Raw genomic sequence first — 14951 nt, forward strand, 5'->3', positions numbered from 1 at the left:
TTAGGCGAAAGGAAAGCGGAGGATTTCAAAGAGAACTACATTTCAAAGAGAACTACAATTCCCTGCAGGCAGGAGGAAAATGAGGCCACTTCCGCGGGCCTCTCGGCCCCTTCGCCTCATGGCTGTTGTAGTTTTCCCATTTATTTTTCCCCCAGGAAGTGGCTGCGAGTTACAGATAGGTCGGTAGCTGTTGGCACAGGTCATATTCTAAGTTTTAGCATATAAGCCGAGAGAGAGAGAGAGAGAGAGAGAGAGAGAGAAAGAGAGAGAGAGAGAGAGGGAGGGACCCTGCGATGCTGTCTAGGGTCCCTTTAAGGAGCACCTGCATGCCCTTCCAATTCAGAACCCCTGGAGCAGGGTTGCCCGGCTGCAGCTGGAGGCCAGGGTTCATTGCTTTGTTGGAAGTGGAGTGTGGTGGGCCAGGAGGGAGGCGATTACGGCAGGTCCCAGTGGGAATCCCCGTCCCTCCCTCTGAGCCCTCTTTCTTTGCCTGCTTACTTCCCAGAGACCCAGAGAGTAGGTCCCCAGCTAAAAAGAGGGTCAGGTATGTTTAGAAATTGGCCGGAGAGGCAAGGTATGGAGGCGTGAATGTGAAAAGCTTCTCTGCAGGCAGGAGAAGAGGAATTTCCAGGATTCCAGGCAGGTGGGTGCCGGAGGCCTGGGGTCACTGAGGGTCGAGTGTTGGGGGTCCAGGGTCCTAAGTTCCCATGCCTGGGTATAGAAGAGTTAGCTATTTGGGGGAGAGAAAACCAGATTCCTGTTCCCCTGAAAGTAACGAAAGCTGGAAACAGGCTGCTGGGTCCCTGGAATTCCGGCTGTCTGGGTCCAGGAGAAAATTTAAAGCATAAGATCAGGTGCTGGAGGGCAGAACATCCACTGGGATGTTGGATCTGTGTCCTGACGCCTCACTCTTGCTTCTCCAGGATGTCTCAGGAGAATGACACATGGACGAAAGAGTGAGTGGGGAGAACAGGATGGGGAGAGCAGGGATGGAAATGGGGGCTCAGGAGGAACTCCGAGTTTGATAATGCCCACACCCATTTAACTCTGGCTTCTTAACCTTGTTGGTGGGTCCGGCACCATCAGCCTAGCAGTAAGGGGTAGGGGGCCTGGACTCCTGAGTCCTGACAAGGAAGGGCTCGGGGTCTCTGACTCCTGGATTCCAGACAGGCCAGTGCTGGGGAAAAAAAGAGTTTCAGAACTCTTCTGTGACCTCACAGAGTGCTCAGCACCCTAAGTTGGGCCTGGAGAGGGAAGGGAAGGAGAGGCTCTTGGGCAGTTGGGGGGCGGGGAGGGGAAAAGTGGGGGGAGGTGTTGCCCTGCATGTTGTCACCATGAGCCTGCACCTCTCTCAGGTTGCTGGGGGATGAGCTGACCGCCATGAGGCTGCAGAAGCTGGAACAGCAGGTACTATGCGCGGGAGTCCTGCCAGCCCCTCTTCCGTCTTCCATAGCTTCCAGGAACACCACCCCCAGGACTTGCTCTGGGACTCCTGGCCCCCTTTGTCTCCCTCCAAGCCTCAAGTCTGCAATCGGGAAATGAGAAAATAGGAAGTTGGGCTTCTAAAGAAGCAAACCTTGGTGATGAGAGTCCAAAATTTCTAAAGAACTAAGGTTCTGGAGGGCAGGACTGCTGGGGTCCTGGGGAAAGAGGGGATTGGGTGTGAGGACTGCTGGATCTGAGGAAGGAGGGACTGAGAGCCTGGACTCTCCCTCCCATGCATGCCTCCCCTTGCCCCGGGCCCTCTTTCATCCCCGTCTTCCGGTCTGGTTCCTGGTCGCCACCCCCTCACCCCCTTTTCCCACTCCTGCAGCGGCGGCTTTTTGAGAAGAAGCAGCGGCGGAAGCGCCAAGAGCCCCTCATGGTTCAGGCCAATCCCGACGCTTCCCTGCGACCCCCGGCGACCATGGAGGCGGAAGGAGCGCCTCGCAGGGGATCGCGGTGAGGAAAAGTTCCCAGTGTCGGGCAGGAGCCTAGGCCTAGAGGGAGGGGTCTGCGGGAATTTGGGACGGGGCCTAAAGGGCTCAGTGTGGAGGGGCAGAATGGAGTCCAGAAGAGCCCAGTGCAGGCCCCTTGGGGGCCCAGGAGCAGGACCCGTGTGAGCTCAGCGGCGGGATAGCCAGAGCGCGGGGCAGGGCCGGGTACAACTGGAGGGTGGGGCCGGAGAGAATCCTTTGATTGGGCTTCTTGGAGCTCTGGGGCGGGGCTTGAGGGAGCTGCGGGGGCGGGCCCTGGAAAAGCCCTAGGGACTTGATTCGGGAGCGCCTGAAGGCTGGAATTAACAAAGCCTGGGGGGCGGGGCCTGGATAATTTAGAGACACGCCCTGGAGAGACTGAGAGCCCCCTGTGGGATTGTGTGCCCGCGCTGAGTCCGCAACAATTTAGCCTTAGAGCTGTGCTTGCTTGAGCCTTAGGACAGAGTTAGCGTTCTGAATGGGTCTCAGGGGTTTGGGTGGTCAATCAGAGACAGTGCCTGGGAGTCTGTGAGGAAGCAGCCCTGCGCAGAGGACGGAAGTTTGTACATCGTGTTAATGGGATCCGCTGCACCTTCTCCCAGGCCTTGGGAACCCTTTCCTCCAGGAGAACATGCCAGAGGCACATCTGTGCTCTGGCCTCCACAGTGCCCTGGGCTTCACGATCTGCGGTGGAGATGGCAGCGGCGAGTGTGACCCACTGGTTTCGCCGACAAAAGCAGGTAATCTCGAGTCCTTGGACCTGCCTATATCCTAGAACTACACTCCCTCAGAATTCAGGACTCTGGAACCTTTCTCTCCAAAGGAGCCAGGAGTCCAGCCCACTCTGGGCTCTGTCATTCCTCACAGCAAGGAGTCTAGGTCCTGAAACTCCTTCTCCAACACTCAGGAATCTGAATCTACAGGCCCCCTCCCCTGCCCAGCCCAGCCATCCTTGTCTCTAGTCCTTCTCCTTCTCCTGGCTTCCAGACAGTTCCGATCTGGAGTTGGAGGAAGTGTCCATGGAGGATATTCCTGTTTCTCCACCTCCTTACAAAGAGCCTCCCGGGATTCGACGCAGGGGTTGGCCAGCCCTCCAACGACCTGGTAATTTCAGGGACACTGGGTGAAATCCTCTTCCCTTTTTTGTAACAGCATTATTGAAATACATTTCACATACCATACAATTCATGCATTTAAAGTTTACCATTCCATGGTTTTTAGTATATTTACAGAGATGAGCAGCCATCACCACATTCAATTGTAGAACATTATCATTGTCCCAAAAGAAACCCTGTACCTTTTAGCAGTGACACCCCCCTCCCCAACACACACACCTCATTTCTCCAGCCCTAGGCAAACACTAATCTGCTATCTCTTTAGATCTTCCTATTCTGGACATTTCATTTAAATAGAATAATATAGTATATGAACTGTGGCTTCTTTTACTTAGCATGTTTTTAATGTTCACTTTTGTTGTAGCATTATCAGTACGTCATTACTTTTTATTTCTTGATGATATCGTGTGACAATTCCTTCTATTCTTATAGACCAATGATTCAATATGACCAATTGATTCGTATGACCAATGATTCAACAACAGGACTCCTTTTGAAAAAAATTTTTAATGTTTGTTTACTTATTTTGAGAGAGACAGAGAGAGCAGGGAAGGGGCAGAGAAAGAGGGAGGCACAGAATCTGAAGCAGTCTCCAGGCTCTGAGCTGTCAGCAGAGTCCAACGCAGGGCTCCAACCCATGAACCTCGAGATCATGACCTGAGCCGAAGTCGGAGGCTTCACTGACTGAGCCACCCAGGCGCCCCAATAACACAACTTTTAATTATCGTCCCAAACTTCATCCCTCTGCTCCATTTTAGCTCCTAGTCTCTCTGATGTGGTCTTTGGGAGAAGGGAAATGGAGGACTTTAACCCCTCTCTATTCTTAGATCCAGGGATCTAGAGACTTCTCAGCCAGTGTAGGTACCCATGTACATGGGGGAGAAGGCAGATCTGGCAAGTGTGAGGAGTCATACAAAGAGGCCAGGAACCCAGGATATCTGGCCTTTTCCAGGTGACCTTGTCCCAAGTTCCTGGGACCCGGGTGTCCTGAGCCAGCCTTCTTCTGGCTTCTTCCACCCCTTAGGGGCCAGTGCACAGGAAGAGAGCAAATTCCAGGATGTTGGAGACGAATATGAGGTACCCAGTCCAGGACCAAACCCTGGAATGAACGGTGACAGGGGACATGGAGACTTGGCCTCCAAAAAGGTGGGAGGTGGCACAGCCAATGAGGATTTAGCAGGAGGGCTAACCTGGGACTCTAGAGTGGGTGGGTGTAAAACTCTGCAGCCCAATCAGAGGCCCTTTTTACTGGTGGGCGGAACCTGTTATGATTGGTCTAGTAGTTTCTCTCTGTGTGTACCATTTATGAAATCAATCTAGAGGATTTAAATTTATGTAAGCACATACATTAAAATCCAGCCCACCAAAAAGTAGCGAGCTTTGGAGAGAAAGGGTGAAACAGTGATAGGGAAAAACTAGTTGGCACTCGCTCTGGTATTGATGAAAGTAAGTTAAATAGTTTCAAGTGGGTCGCTCTGGGCCATATTATGTTATCTAGACCGAATCAACACTGGTTTTAGTTGAAGGGACGGTGCTTTCAAAGGGATTCTCCAAGCGGTAGGTGGAGTGGGCGTGGCTTCAGCGGGACGTTATTAGTGGTAACCAATGAGGACTTGGCTGGGTGGGCCCCTTGGAGGTACTGGCCAATCAGCAGGTGATCGGGATGTTTGGCCAATAGGCAGAAGACATGGTTGAGGGAGGGCGTAACCCTGAGCTGGCGTGGCCAATCAGTAGTTGACAAGCCTGGGGTGGGGGCGGGTCTCAGCTCTGTCCCCTAACTTGAATTTGGCGCGTGGGCTAGGGCAAGCACCCGGAAGAGAAGAAAGAGGAGTCGGAGTCTACAGTGAATTCCTCAGGAGCGGCCGAAGAGGAGGTGTCGGAGGACCCGGAAGGCGAGAAAGACGCAGGCAGCAGTGATGTAGAAAGCTCGTCCTGCTCGCCTCCCCGCGCCCCAGGCCCTCAACTGGGAGAAGACATGGAAGCGTATGTCCTGCGGCCAGCGCTGCGCGGCCGCATAGTGCAGTGCCGCATCAGCCGCGACAAGCGCGGCGTAGACAAGGGCATGTTCCCTTTCTACCATCTCTACCTGGAGGCGGCCGACGGGCGGAAGGTGCGGTCTGACAGCCTCTGGAACGAGCTCCACCTCCCAGGGACAAGCCCCGCCCCTTTCTGAGCCTTGTCGAGACTTAAACGATTCCAGGCCTTGCTGGTCTTTGAGCTGGGACTTGTGAACTCCAACGCCAAGCCCCGCCCTTCACAGAACTTTCTGTGAAAGGCTCCTTTCTCAGTGGCCCTAACCAAGCTCATTACTAGGCTTCGTCCCCTCTTGAGATAAGCCTGCCTTTCTCAAAGTCTCAGCCTTGGTCTCAAAGTCTCAAAGTCTCTTTGAGTCTCAAAGTCTCAGCCTCCAAAACTCCACCCCTTACATACCCTCTCAAGGTATTGGCCCCATTGTGTTTGGCCCCTCAAAGAGCCTTCTTATCTATCAGGCCCCACCCATGCCTGGGATAAACCCGGCCCCTCAGGAACCAAGCCCCTCCCCCAGAGCCAGACCATGTCCCTCTCAAGCTGGCCAGTTCCCCCTCAGTGTGGTGGTCTCTCTTCAAAGTACTCTCCCCAAAAGAGGCTATTTCCCTTCTCGGTAGTGCCAGACTTGCTCTTCCCCGGTGAAATGTCTACCAAAGTCCTGCAGTGTTCCACTTGAGGCTCTTCCCTATTCTCCAAAGCGGCCCAGCCTTGCCACAGTTGGGCTGCCCTCTGCCTGGGCTCAGCCCTGACCCAAGTCCCAGTTGCGGAACGGATGAGGGGGAGATATTAAGATGTGAAGTGCCGCTTCCGGACCTAGCAGATGACTTCGTTCAGAGAGAACCACATCTCCCAGCAAGGCTTGAGATATTTATTGCTCCATTACCCTCTCCTCTGTCATGGGGACGTGGTGTTTCCTTGTCTTAGACCCCTGACCCTAGCCGGATACCAGAAATCAATCCTGATGGGCTGTTTTTCCTATCCACAGCACTTCCTCCTGGCTGGACGCAAGAGAAAAAGGAGCAAAACCTCTAATTACCTCATTTCCCTGGACCCCACAGACCTGTCTCGGGATGGGGACAACTTTGTGGGCAAAGTCAGGTGGGCAGAGCCCTGATATGTGTGAAAAACGGGGGCGGGGGAGGGGCGGCGGCAGGGGAGAAGGGCAAGTGAACTACATTTCCCAGAAGGCCACAGAACACAAGTTCCACCTGTTCAAGGACCTTTTGTCTTAGACTGATGGGTTCTGTTATGTCTTCACGTGGTAGCCCCAGGGTGGTTGGGAATAGGAGAACTAAGGGCTTTGGAGCAGAGGTTGACATTTAGGACAAGTTCTGGGGCTGCCTGGGTGGCTCAGTCTGTTAGGCCCTGGACTCTTGATTTCGGCTCAGGTCATGATCCCATGGTTGGTGAGATCTAGCGCTGAGTCAGGCTCTGTGCTGACAGTGTGAAGCCTGCTTGGGATTCTCTCTCTCAAAATAAATAAGTAAACTTAAAAAAACAAAAAACAAAAAACATTTGACTTCTGGAGAGGCAAGGTGGGGTAGGACTCCTAAGTTCCTGTGGGAGAGGGCTGTAATGTATGGATGCAATGTAATGCATGCATTCTTGAATCTTTGGGGGAAGAAGGTTCCTAAAAGGCCAAGGCAGGAGGCTAAAAGTCATGGCTTATCAAAGAAACAAAGGGGCTGGGGCTGTGGATACATGGAACACAAAACTTAAATCTCAAGCAGAGGGTTAACGGGAAGAGTTGACGACATGGGAAAGCACTCAAAGTACAGCAAAACAGTAATTATTATTTTTGCACTGACCACCCCCCCTCCTGGAGCAGATCTAATGTCCTGGGCACCAAGTTCACCATCTTTGACAATGGAGTGAACCCTGAAAGGAAGAATTTTGTCCCGGAGACCACTCGGATCAGAGAGGAGCTGGGGGCTGTGTGCTATGTGAGTTTCCTGGAGACAAGAGAGAATGAAGCAGGGCGGTGGGGAGGAGAAAGAGCCAGGCCAACTGGAGCATAATTCCCACAGGAGACCAACGTCTTGGGATTCCGAGGGCCTCGGAAAATGACTGTGATCATTCCGGGAGTCGATGACCAGAACCAGAGACTCCGCGTCCAGCCACAAAACGTGAGTTGGCTACGGCTGAGACTGTCTGGGTCAGTGGGAGAGGAAGGTCTGGGGGACTGGCCATAGGTCCTAAGGGAGAAGGGGGCCCATGGCTTGCAGAAGGTCATATGTGAAGCCAGAAGGACTTTGTTAGACTTCTATGTTTCCCAGAGAAGAGAGACTAGAGACTCAAAAATCTGCATCCGGAGGAAAAAGGCCCATTGGTGGTAGGTTAAACACCCCCCCTACTTTATCTTCTAGGAGCAGGAGTCACTACTGTGTCGCCTCCAACGGGGAGCTAGCCAGGGACTGGTCCTGCTACAAAACAAAGCCCCTTGGTGGAGCTACAAGAGCGGCGCCTACGTACTCAATTTTCACGGTCGAGTCACTCGGGCCTCGGTCAAGAACTTCCAGATCGTGCATCCGGATGACCGTGAGCTCCTAAGAACCGTTTTACCTGGGCGGAGGGGTAAGGGGAGGTTGGAGGGTGGCATGAGCCGACAAGAACTACGTCTCCCATCAGCATTTGAGCGTTTGTCTAGGCTGGGCCGAGTCCATGCTGTTGCAAAGCCTGTTGGGAAATGTAGTTTTTTAAACGGCCCTCGGTTTCTGGGCTTAGCGGGCGCGCCGCCCAGCCTTTGTGTAGTTCTGGAAGCTCAGAGGACCGCGGAAGGGAATTGAGGGGTGGGGCTGGGCTTAGATCCTGACTTCCTCCTCAGCCGATGCCCTCGTGCTCCAGTTCGGCCGCGTGGCCCCAGACACGTTCACCATGGACTTCTGCTTCCCGCTTTGCCCCCTCCAAGCCTTTGCCATCTGCTTGTCCAGTTTCGATGGAAAGCTGGCGTGTGAGTAGTCCAATGAAATACCATACCCTCGTCAGCTTCTGTTGCCTGCTCATTGGGAGAAAGGGCCCCAGTGCGCCTTCTTTTGCACCACCTTACTATTAACACCTCGTATGCTGCCTGGGTGCCCAGTCGTGTGATTCAGGGAGTGGGCTTTTCAGCAGCACCTGCTTTCCCGGGACTCAGAGTCGTGGGAGATGGGTCTTAAACAACAAAAAATCAAAACGCATCTTAAGAATCGCGAGGACCGATTCTGGAATCGCCAGAGGGGGTCGGGGGTGGAACATCAGGTGGTAGGCACAGCTTATACAAAGGTCTTAAAGTGGAAAGAGACTTGATTGGCTTGGGAATATGAAAGCCTGGGGAAGCAATGGAGAGGGGGCAGGGCCCGACGCTGGACAAAGGACAGGATGTTTGGGCCATTCTTCTTTGAACTGCTGAACAGATCTGAGGTCAGAAAAGACTTCTGAGTTGGAGGCAAACTTGAATTCAAGACATGCATGGGTGAGAGAGTAATTACAATACTGGCTAACACCTGTATAACATTTGTTATTTGGGGGCGCCTGGGTGGCTCAGTCGGTTAAGCCTCCGACTTCGGCTCAGGTCATGATCTCATGGTTTGTGGGTTCAAGCCCCGCGTCGGGCTCTGTGCTGACAGCTCAGAGCCTTGGAGCCTGTATCAGATTCTGTGTGTCCCTCTCTCTCTCTGACCCTCCCCCGTTCATGCTCTATCTCTGTCTCAAAAATAAATAAACGTTAAAAAATAAGCTCAAAAAAAATTTGTTATTTGGCAAGGATTATTTTTGCCAGCTTTTCTTTCAGTTTATTTTTTACTTTTTTAATGTTTGAGAGAGAACACGTGTGAGCAGGGGAGGGGCAGAGAGAGGGAGAAAAAGGATCCAAAGCCGACCCTGCACCCAAAGGAAACAGCCCGATGCGGGGCTCGAACCACAAAACGGGAGATCATGACGAGCCGAGGTCAGATGCTTAAGCAACTGAGCCACCCAGCCGCCCCAATTTTTATTTACTTACGTTTTAAGTTTATCTATTGTTTTGAGAGAGAGCACAAGCAGAGGAGGGGCAGAGTGGGAGGGAGAGAATCCCAAGCAGGCTCCGTTGCCAGCACAGAGCCCAACATGGGGCTCAGTCTTCCGAACCACGAGATCATGACCTGAGCTGAGTCATTTGCTTAGCCGAGTCAGCCAGGCACCCCTGGCAAGGATTGTTTTACATATGAACATCTTGGGGTGTCTGGCTGGCTCAGTCATGAGAGGGTATGACTCTTGATCTCAAGGTTGAGTTCAAGGCACACATTGGGTGCAGGAATTACTTAAAATCACTCAGTAAGGACTCCTTTGGGGCCTTACAATCCTGTGACATATGTGCTACTGTTAGTCACAATCTCTGGAACAGGGCTTATAAATATGAAATTGGACAGCTGGGAGCCTCAAGCAATTCACCATTTAAATGGCCAATAGGAGGATGGGTATATTCCGGGGAGGCATGGAGGACTAGAAATGAACCCCCCCCCATTTTTTTGAACATTTATTTATTTTTGAGAGAGAGAGAGGGTGAGCAGGAGAGAGGCAGAGAGAGAGGGAGACAGAATCCAAAACAGGCTCCTGGCTCCGAGCCATCAGTACAGAGCCTGACACGGGGCTTGAACTCACAAACCATGAGATCGTGACCCGAGCCAAAGTCAGATGCTTTACCCACTGAGCCACCCAGGTGCCCCTGAACCCTTGTTTTTTTGTTTTTTTTGAGATTACTGAGTCCAGCTCCTAGCCCCCCTTGGGGAGATAACTGTCCCAAGTTTAGTTGAGAGAGAGAGAGAACGGGTGAGGTAAAGGCAGAGAGAGGGGACAGAAGATCCGAAGCAGGCTCCATGCCAACACCAGAGAGCCCGATGCAGGGCTTGAACTCACTAACAGGGAGATCATGACCTGAGCTGAAATCAGACTTACCTGGCTGAGCCACCCAGGCGCCCCTGTCCCAAGTTTAATAAAATTTAGGCAGAGGCCAAAGAAAAATTAACAAGACCCACCAGCCCTTAGTTCAAAAGCCTCAGGACAAGAAGCAAATTTGAGTGATGATGGGAAATACAGTTTATTCTCTGTTGAGTACTCCCCTTTATCCCGAGGGTAGTGGAGATCGTCAGTTCAGATACACACAGTGGCAGGGACATTGCTTGCTACAAATCACAAAGTTTTATTTCTTATATAAAACAATATACAAAAAATAAATAATTAATATAAACATGAAACTACATGATCTTAGCCACGCCTCCCACTGAGGTCCAAGCCGGGAGACAGGGACAGAGGGGCGAAGGGAGATGCCGTAACAGGGCTCAAGGCTGTGGCCTGGACGGAGGACGATGGTAAGATCTGGGTAGGAGCAGGTGTGGCGGCCAGAGGAGGCGTAGGGTTCCCAAAGCGTGCCCAGGCCCTGGCCCGGGCAGCAGGAGTGAGACAGGGGCCCAGCTGCTCCTGGGCCTGAGCAATGCGACGGGCGAAGCGACTTCGATCTCGGGCTAGCTGCTCCCAGGGTCCCCGGCGGGCGGCCCGGGCTGGTCCTGCCCAGACAGCCAGGAGATGGACAGAGACCTTCTCAGAGAAGCGTACCTGAAGGTGGACCAGCACAGACACAAGACGCACATGTCCACAGGGAGAGGGGCGGGGGGGAGGGGCCGGGAAAAGAGAGAGAGAACCAAACAAAAATTAGTTACACAAGAATGCTTGTGATCTGGTTAGTCACCTGCTAGCCATTCACCCACCAGATCCGGCCCCCTGCAGATGGAGGCGGTTGGTTCCCTGATGCTGACAATGAACCACAGCTGCCCCCTCTCCCCACAGGGGCCCAGCCTCTTGCAAAGGATTGCGTTACCGTGAACACAGCCCTCCCAGCGGAGTTCACATGCAACCCTCTGCAACACACAGGGGACCCAGAAGTTGGGGCGTTCAGCCTCTCCCCCGCCCCAGCCCAGGAGCTCCAGGAAGGAAGATAAGAGTTCCAGCTCCTCCCTGAGACTGGAGAACTTGAGCCCTCAGCACCCACCTTTCTGGCCTTTACGGGAGGCTCAGGGTCAGGATGCCGGGTGGGGGTTTCCGTGGACTTAAGTCGCCTCTGCAGTCGGACGGGTAGCCGAGGGGGAGCCCAGGGAGGTGGTGGCCTTTCTCCACATAAATAGATGGCCACTCGGAAGGGGCGGGGCTCAGCTTCTCCCTGCTGCTTAGCAACTTCCCTTCCTTCTGTGTCCTCTCCCGGCCGATACATCCAGCCCCCGAGGAGGGCGCTCTGAGCCTGAAGTGAGGGACTCAGCGCCGAGTCAGTGGCTTCTGAGTCATCCTCCTCCTCATTCTCATCTTCCTCTTCTGTGTCCTCTCCTGGCCGATAAACCCAGGCCCTTAAGAAGGTACCTGTTGGGGGGACAGAAGGAGAAGCCTCAGCTTCTCCCTCCTCCTCAGCTGCTCCCGAGTCACTGAACTCCTCTTCCTCCTCCTCTTCCGTGTCCTCTCCTGGCCGATACACCCAGCCCCTGATGAAAGTATTTGTGGATGGGATGGAAGAGGGACCCTCAGCTTCTCCCCCCTCCTCAGCTGCTCCCGAGTCACTGGATTCATCTTCCTCCTCCTCCTCCTCGTCCTCCGTGTCCTCTCCTGGCCGGTACACCCAGGCCCTGACGAAGGCACTTGTGGATGGGATGGAAGAGGGACCCTCAGCTTCTCCCTCCTCCTCAGCTGCTCCCGAGTCACTGAATTCATCTTCCTCCTCCTCCGTGTCCTCTCCTGGCCGATACACCCAGCCCCTGATGAAAGTATTTGTGGATGGGATGGAAGAGGGACCCTCAGCTTCTCCCCCCTCCTCAGCTGCTCCCGAGTCACTGGATTCATCTTCCTCCTCCTCCTCCTCGTCCTCCGTGTCCTCTCCTGGCCGGTACACCCAGGCCCTGACGAAGGCATTTGTGGATGGGATGGAAGAGGGACCCTCAGCTTCTCCCCCCTCCTCAGCTGCTCCCGAGTCACTGGATTCATCTTCCTCCTCCTCCTCGTCCTCCGTGTCCTCTCCTGGCCGGTACACCCAGGCCCTGACGAAGGCATTTGTGGATGGGATGGAAGAGGGACCCTCAGCTTCTCCCTCCTCATCAGCTGCTCCCGAGTCACTGGATTCATCTTCCTCCTCCTCAGACTCCTCTCCTGAACCACGCTCCCAGGCCCTAGCATGAAAGCCTGAAGATGAGGGGAAAACGGAGCTCTTTGTGGCTTCTTTATTTTCTGTTGTTTTTTCCTCTGTCGCTTGACCCTCTTCCTCCCCAGCACGATACCCCCGAGCTTTAGGCTTGGATCCTGGAGACAAAGGAAAAGCAGGTGCTCTGGCAGCTTCTTTCTTTATAGCTCCTCCTTCCTCTTCCTCCCCCCCTGGACAACACTCCCAGGGTGATGGAGGAAAAGAGAAAAACGTGACCATTTCAGTTTCAGCAGCTCCTCCTTCCTCAGACTTCTCCTCTCCGGGAGGGTCCTGCAGGGCTCTTACTGGAAGGGTAGGGGAGAGGGGAGCAGGCTGGCCACCTACAAAGTCACTTGCTTGCTCTTGAGGGACACTGGTTGTTTGATCCTCTTCATCACCATCATCTGAAAGTCCCCAGGCTTCAAGGAGAGAACTACTGGCTTTTAGATCGTGGCAGGCCCCCCGGAATGCGTCTCCATCGTCCTCAACTGCTCCACCGTCTCCAGTCTCCCCTTGAAAGTGCCTGCCCTCCGGGGCACAGTGGATGCCCACAAAAGTCTGAGCTGCTCCCTCCAGACCAGCTTCTCCTTGATCGGCTCTGGCTACTGGTTCCAACAGCCAGGGTTCTGGAGGTCCTGGGCCCCTCAGGTGGCTCCAGGCCCTGCTGAGAAGGCCCATCAGCGGGGACAGGAGGAAAAAGGGGTGGGTACCCCTCCAGGGGGCAGACTGATGGGGCGCTTGGCCTGGGGCCATCTGTCTGTGCTGGGACAAAAGGAAACAAAGCTCAGAAGCCATTTAGGGGAGAGCATCATGGGATGACCGTGAGTCACAGCCATGGAAATAGTGACACAAACAGCAACGTGAGAGTCCCTCCCCCACATTCCTTTCTGAGCCCTGCCACTCCCTTCTCCAGCAGAGGTAGACGGTTCCCACCTCCTCCCCACCTCCGTTCTCTCAATACCCAGGAGTCTGAGTCCCCACTTCTCTCATTTTTCTTAGGCCCAAGAGTCCAAGCCCCCCAGCCTCTTCTCTCAGACTAAGAAGGCTCAGTTTCCAGAACTGAGAATACAGGGTCTCTACTTGCTTCCCTTGGGGACAAGGTCCTAGCCCCTGGTTCTCTTATCCATCCTGAGGACTGACATATCGGGCCCTCAAGACCTTCCTCCCTCTGAGACTCAAACGTTCCGACCCCCCGCATGGTTCCATCACTGGGGATCCAGGAGTCTGGCTTCCAGAGCCCTCCTCCCGCCAGGCTCCAGGCTCCAGGCTCCCAATCCTTTCTCCTTCCTAAGTCCGAGCCCTGGAGTCCGTCCTGGCCGCACCTGTTCCCAGACGCAAGAGTTCAGGCTCCCAGGCCACCCTTCCTCGGAACTCACGAGTCCCGGCCTCGAACCCTCCCGTCTACGTACCCAGAAGTCCAAACTCCCTCCTCATTACTGACCCGGAGTCTGATTCCCAGCCCTCAACCCCTCAGGGCCCTGGCGTTCCGACCCCTCACTCACCGACTCCGGGCTGCGCGTCACCCTGGGGGTAGGAGGGCCGGCTCGGGCTGCCACAAGCGATCGCGGATCTGGATGGCTCGGGAAGCCAGCGCGTTCATCTCGCCCTCCGGTGTCGGGCTCTGGGACTCACGTTGTCACCGGCTACCGCAATCGCTGTCGCTGCAAAGGAGATCTGGCGTCCGGCAGGTACATGAACGTGATCCACAGCTAAGCTTCTAAGAACTGACGCAGCCCGCAAGGCTTTTATAATCCGACGCGACCGGGCGTGCAGACGTCACGGAGAGGCGGGGTTTCGAAATCTAGACGTAAGGGGTGGGTAAAGGAAAGTTGGAATTCTCGCGGAGATTCCGGGTTCTGTGACGACACGGGGACGTTTCCCAGCGTGACCACGCCCCGAAACAGGCGAGCTGTCAATCAAACGCGGCGACGGTGTAAGCAGCCGGGCCGCTCTCCCAACTCCTGTTGGGGTGGCAAGACGCCTTCCCACCCCTTCCCAGTTTAACCAGCAGGCCCCAGTCTAGAGTCTTCCACCTTCGCAGCCGGTCCCATTTCACAAATGGGGAGAGCATCGGTGAGGGAGAGTATCGGTTCCATTTCACAAATGAGAAACTGAGGCTGGGGAACGAAGTCGCTTGCCCCAAACGGTCATGGCAGAGCCTAGACTTGATTGTGAATGAAAACAAGCATGTAAGCACCCTGAAGTCAGGCATTTGACTTTGCTCACTGCTTTTTTTCCTCAGTGCCTGGCACAGAGTAGGTACTCAACAAATATCTAGTGAGTGGATTCTTTTTTTTTTTTTTTTTAGTTTTTTAAAAGTTTATTTACTTCGAGAGAGAGTGTGCACCTGAGAGCAGAGGGAGTGGCAGAGAGAGGAGAGAATTCCAATATCGAGGTGCCCCAAGCAGGGCTCGACCCCACGAACCATGAGATCACGGACCTGGGCTGAAATCAAGAGTCCGAGGCTTAGCCGACTGAGCCACCCAAGCGCCCCTGGTGAGTAGATTCTAACCCCCAAATTCAGACTCCTGCCTGGTCTCAAGCACAAGGCTCCACACCTGGATTTCACCCACTTAAAACTCATACAAAAGCTCATACACAGACTGAAATTCCGGCTGGGTACCATCAACTGAACCTCATGGGAATGGGGTCTCCTGCCACAAGTTCCAGGCCCAGGGACGC

The 14951-nt window shown here is 54.1% G+C and overlaps 2 protein-coding genes across 3 annotated transcripts; one reads left to right on the top strand and one right to left on the bottom strand.

The window, feature by feature from the left end:
* The first annotated feature begins 55 nt into the window (after positions 1–55).
* On the top strand, positions 56–8082 carry TULP2 (TUB like protein 2). Its single transcript, XM_047077679.1, is given in 14 exon segments — positions 56–643; positions 924–956; positions 1356–1407; positions 1814–1888; positions 1890–1941; positions 2558–2695; positions 2943–3059; positions 4095–4216; positions 4872–5180; positions 6084–6196; positions 6927–7041; positions 7126–7224; positions 7465–7636; positions 7923–8082. Coding segments are annotated over 13 exon segments (1530 nt in total). The 5' UTR covers positions 56–643; position 924; the 3' UTR covers positions 8057–8082.
* A 2151-nt stretch (positions 8083–10233) lies between these two features.
* Positions 10234–13972, bottom strand: PPP1R15A (protein phosphatase 1 regulatory subunit 15A). Of its 2 annotated transcripts, none has more exons than XM_047077681.1 (3): positions 13772–13972; positions 11100–13026; positions 10234–10666 (listed from the first exon to the last, which is right to left on the bottom strand). In XM_047077681.1, exons 2-3 carry the CDS (start codon positions 13020–13022, stop codon positions 10319–10321), a joined length of 2271 nt encoding a protein of 756 aa, XP_046933637.1. In that variant the 5' UTR covers positions 13023–13026; positions 13772–13972; the 3' UTR covers positions 10234–10318. The 2 variants fall into 2 exon arrangements, with proteins under 2 accessions (XP_046933637.1, XP_046933636.1); XM_047077680.1 differs by having other exon boundaries at positions 11100–13031.
* Between the last annotated feature and the right edge of the window lie 979 nt (positions 13973–14951).

The sequence above is a fragment of the Lynx rufus genome, unplaced genomic scaffold (genome assembly GCF_022079265.1).
Source record: "Lynx rufus isolate CCGP_SWC_20201006 ecotype Redwood Valley unplaced genomic scaffold, mLynRuf1.p SCAF_16, whole genome shotgun sequence".
Lineage (NCBI taxonomy): Eukaryota > Metazoa > Chordata > Mammalia > Carnivora > Felidae > Lynx > Lynx rufus.

Bases quoted from the DNA above. Each gene is read 5' to 3' on its own strand.
- PPP1R15A (XM_047077681.1), bottom strand. From the start codon at position 13,022: ATGGCCCCAGGCCAAGCGCCCCATCAGTCTGCCCCCTGGAGGGGTACC. The intron at 10,667-11,099 runs GTGGGTGCTGAG...GTCCACCTTCAG, and splicing joins CTCCCGTAAAGGCCAGAAAG to GTACGCTTCTCTGAGAAGGT.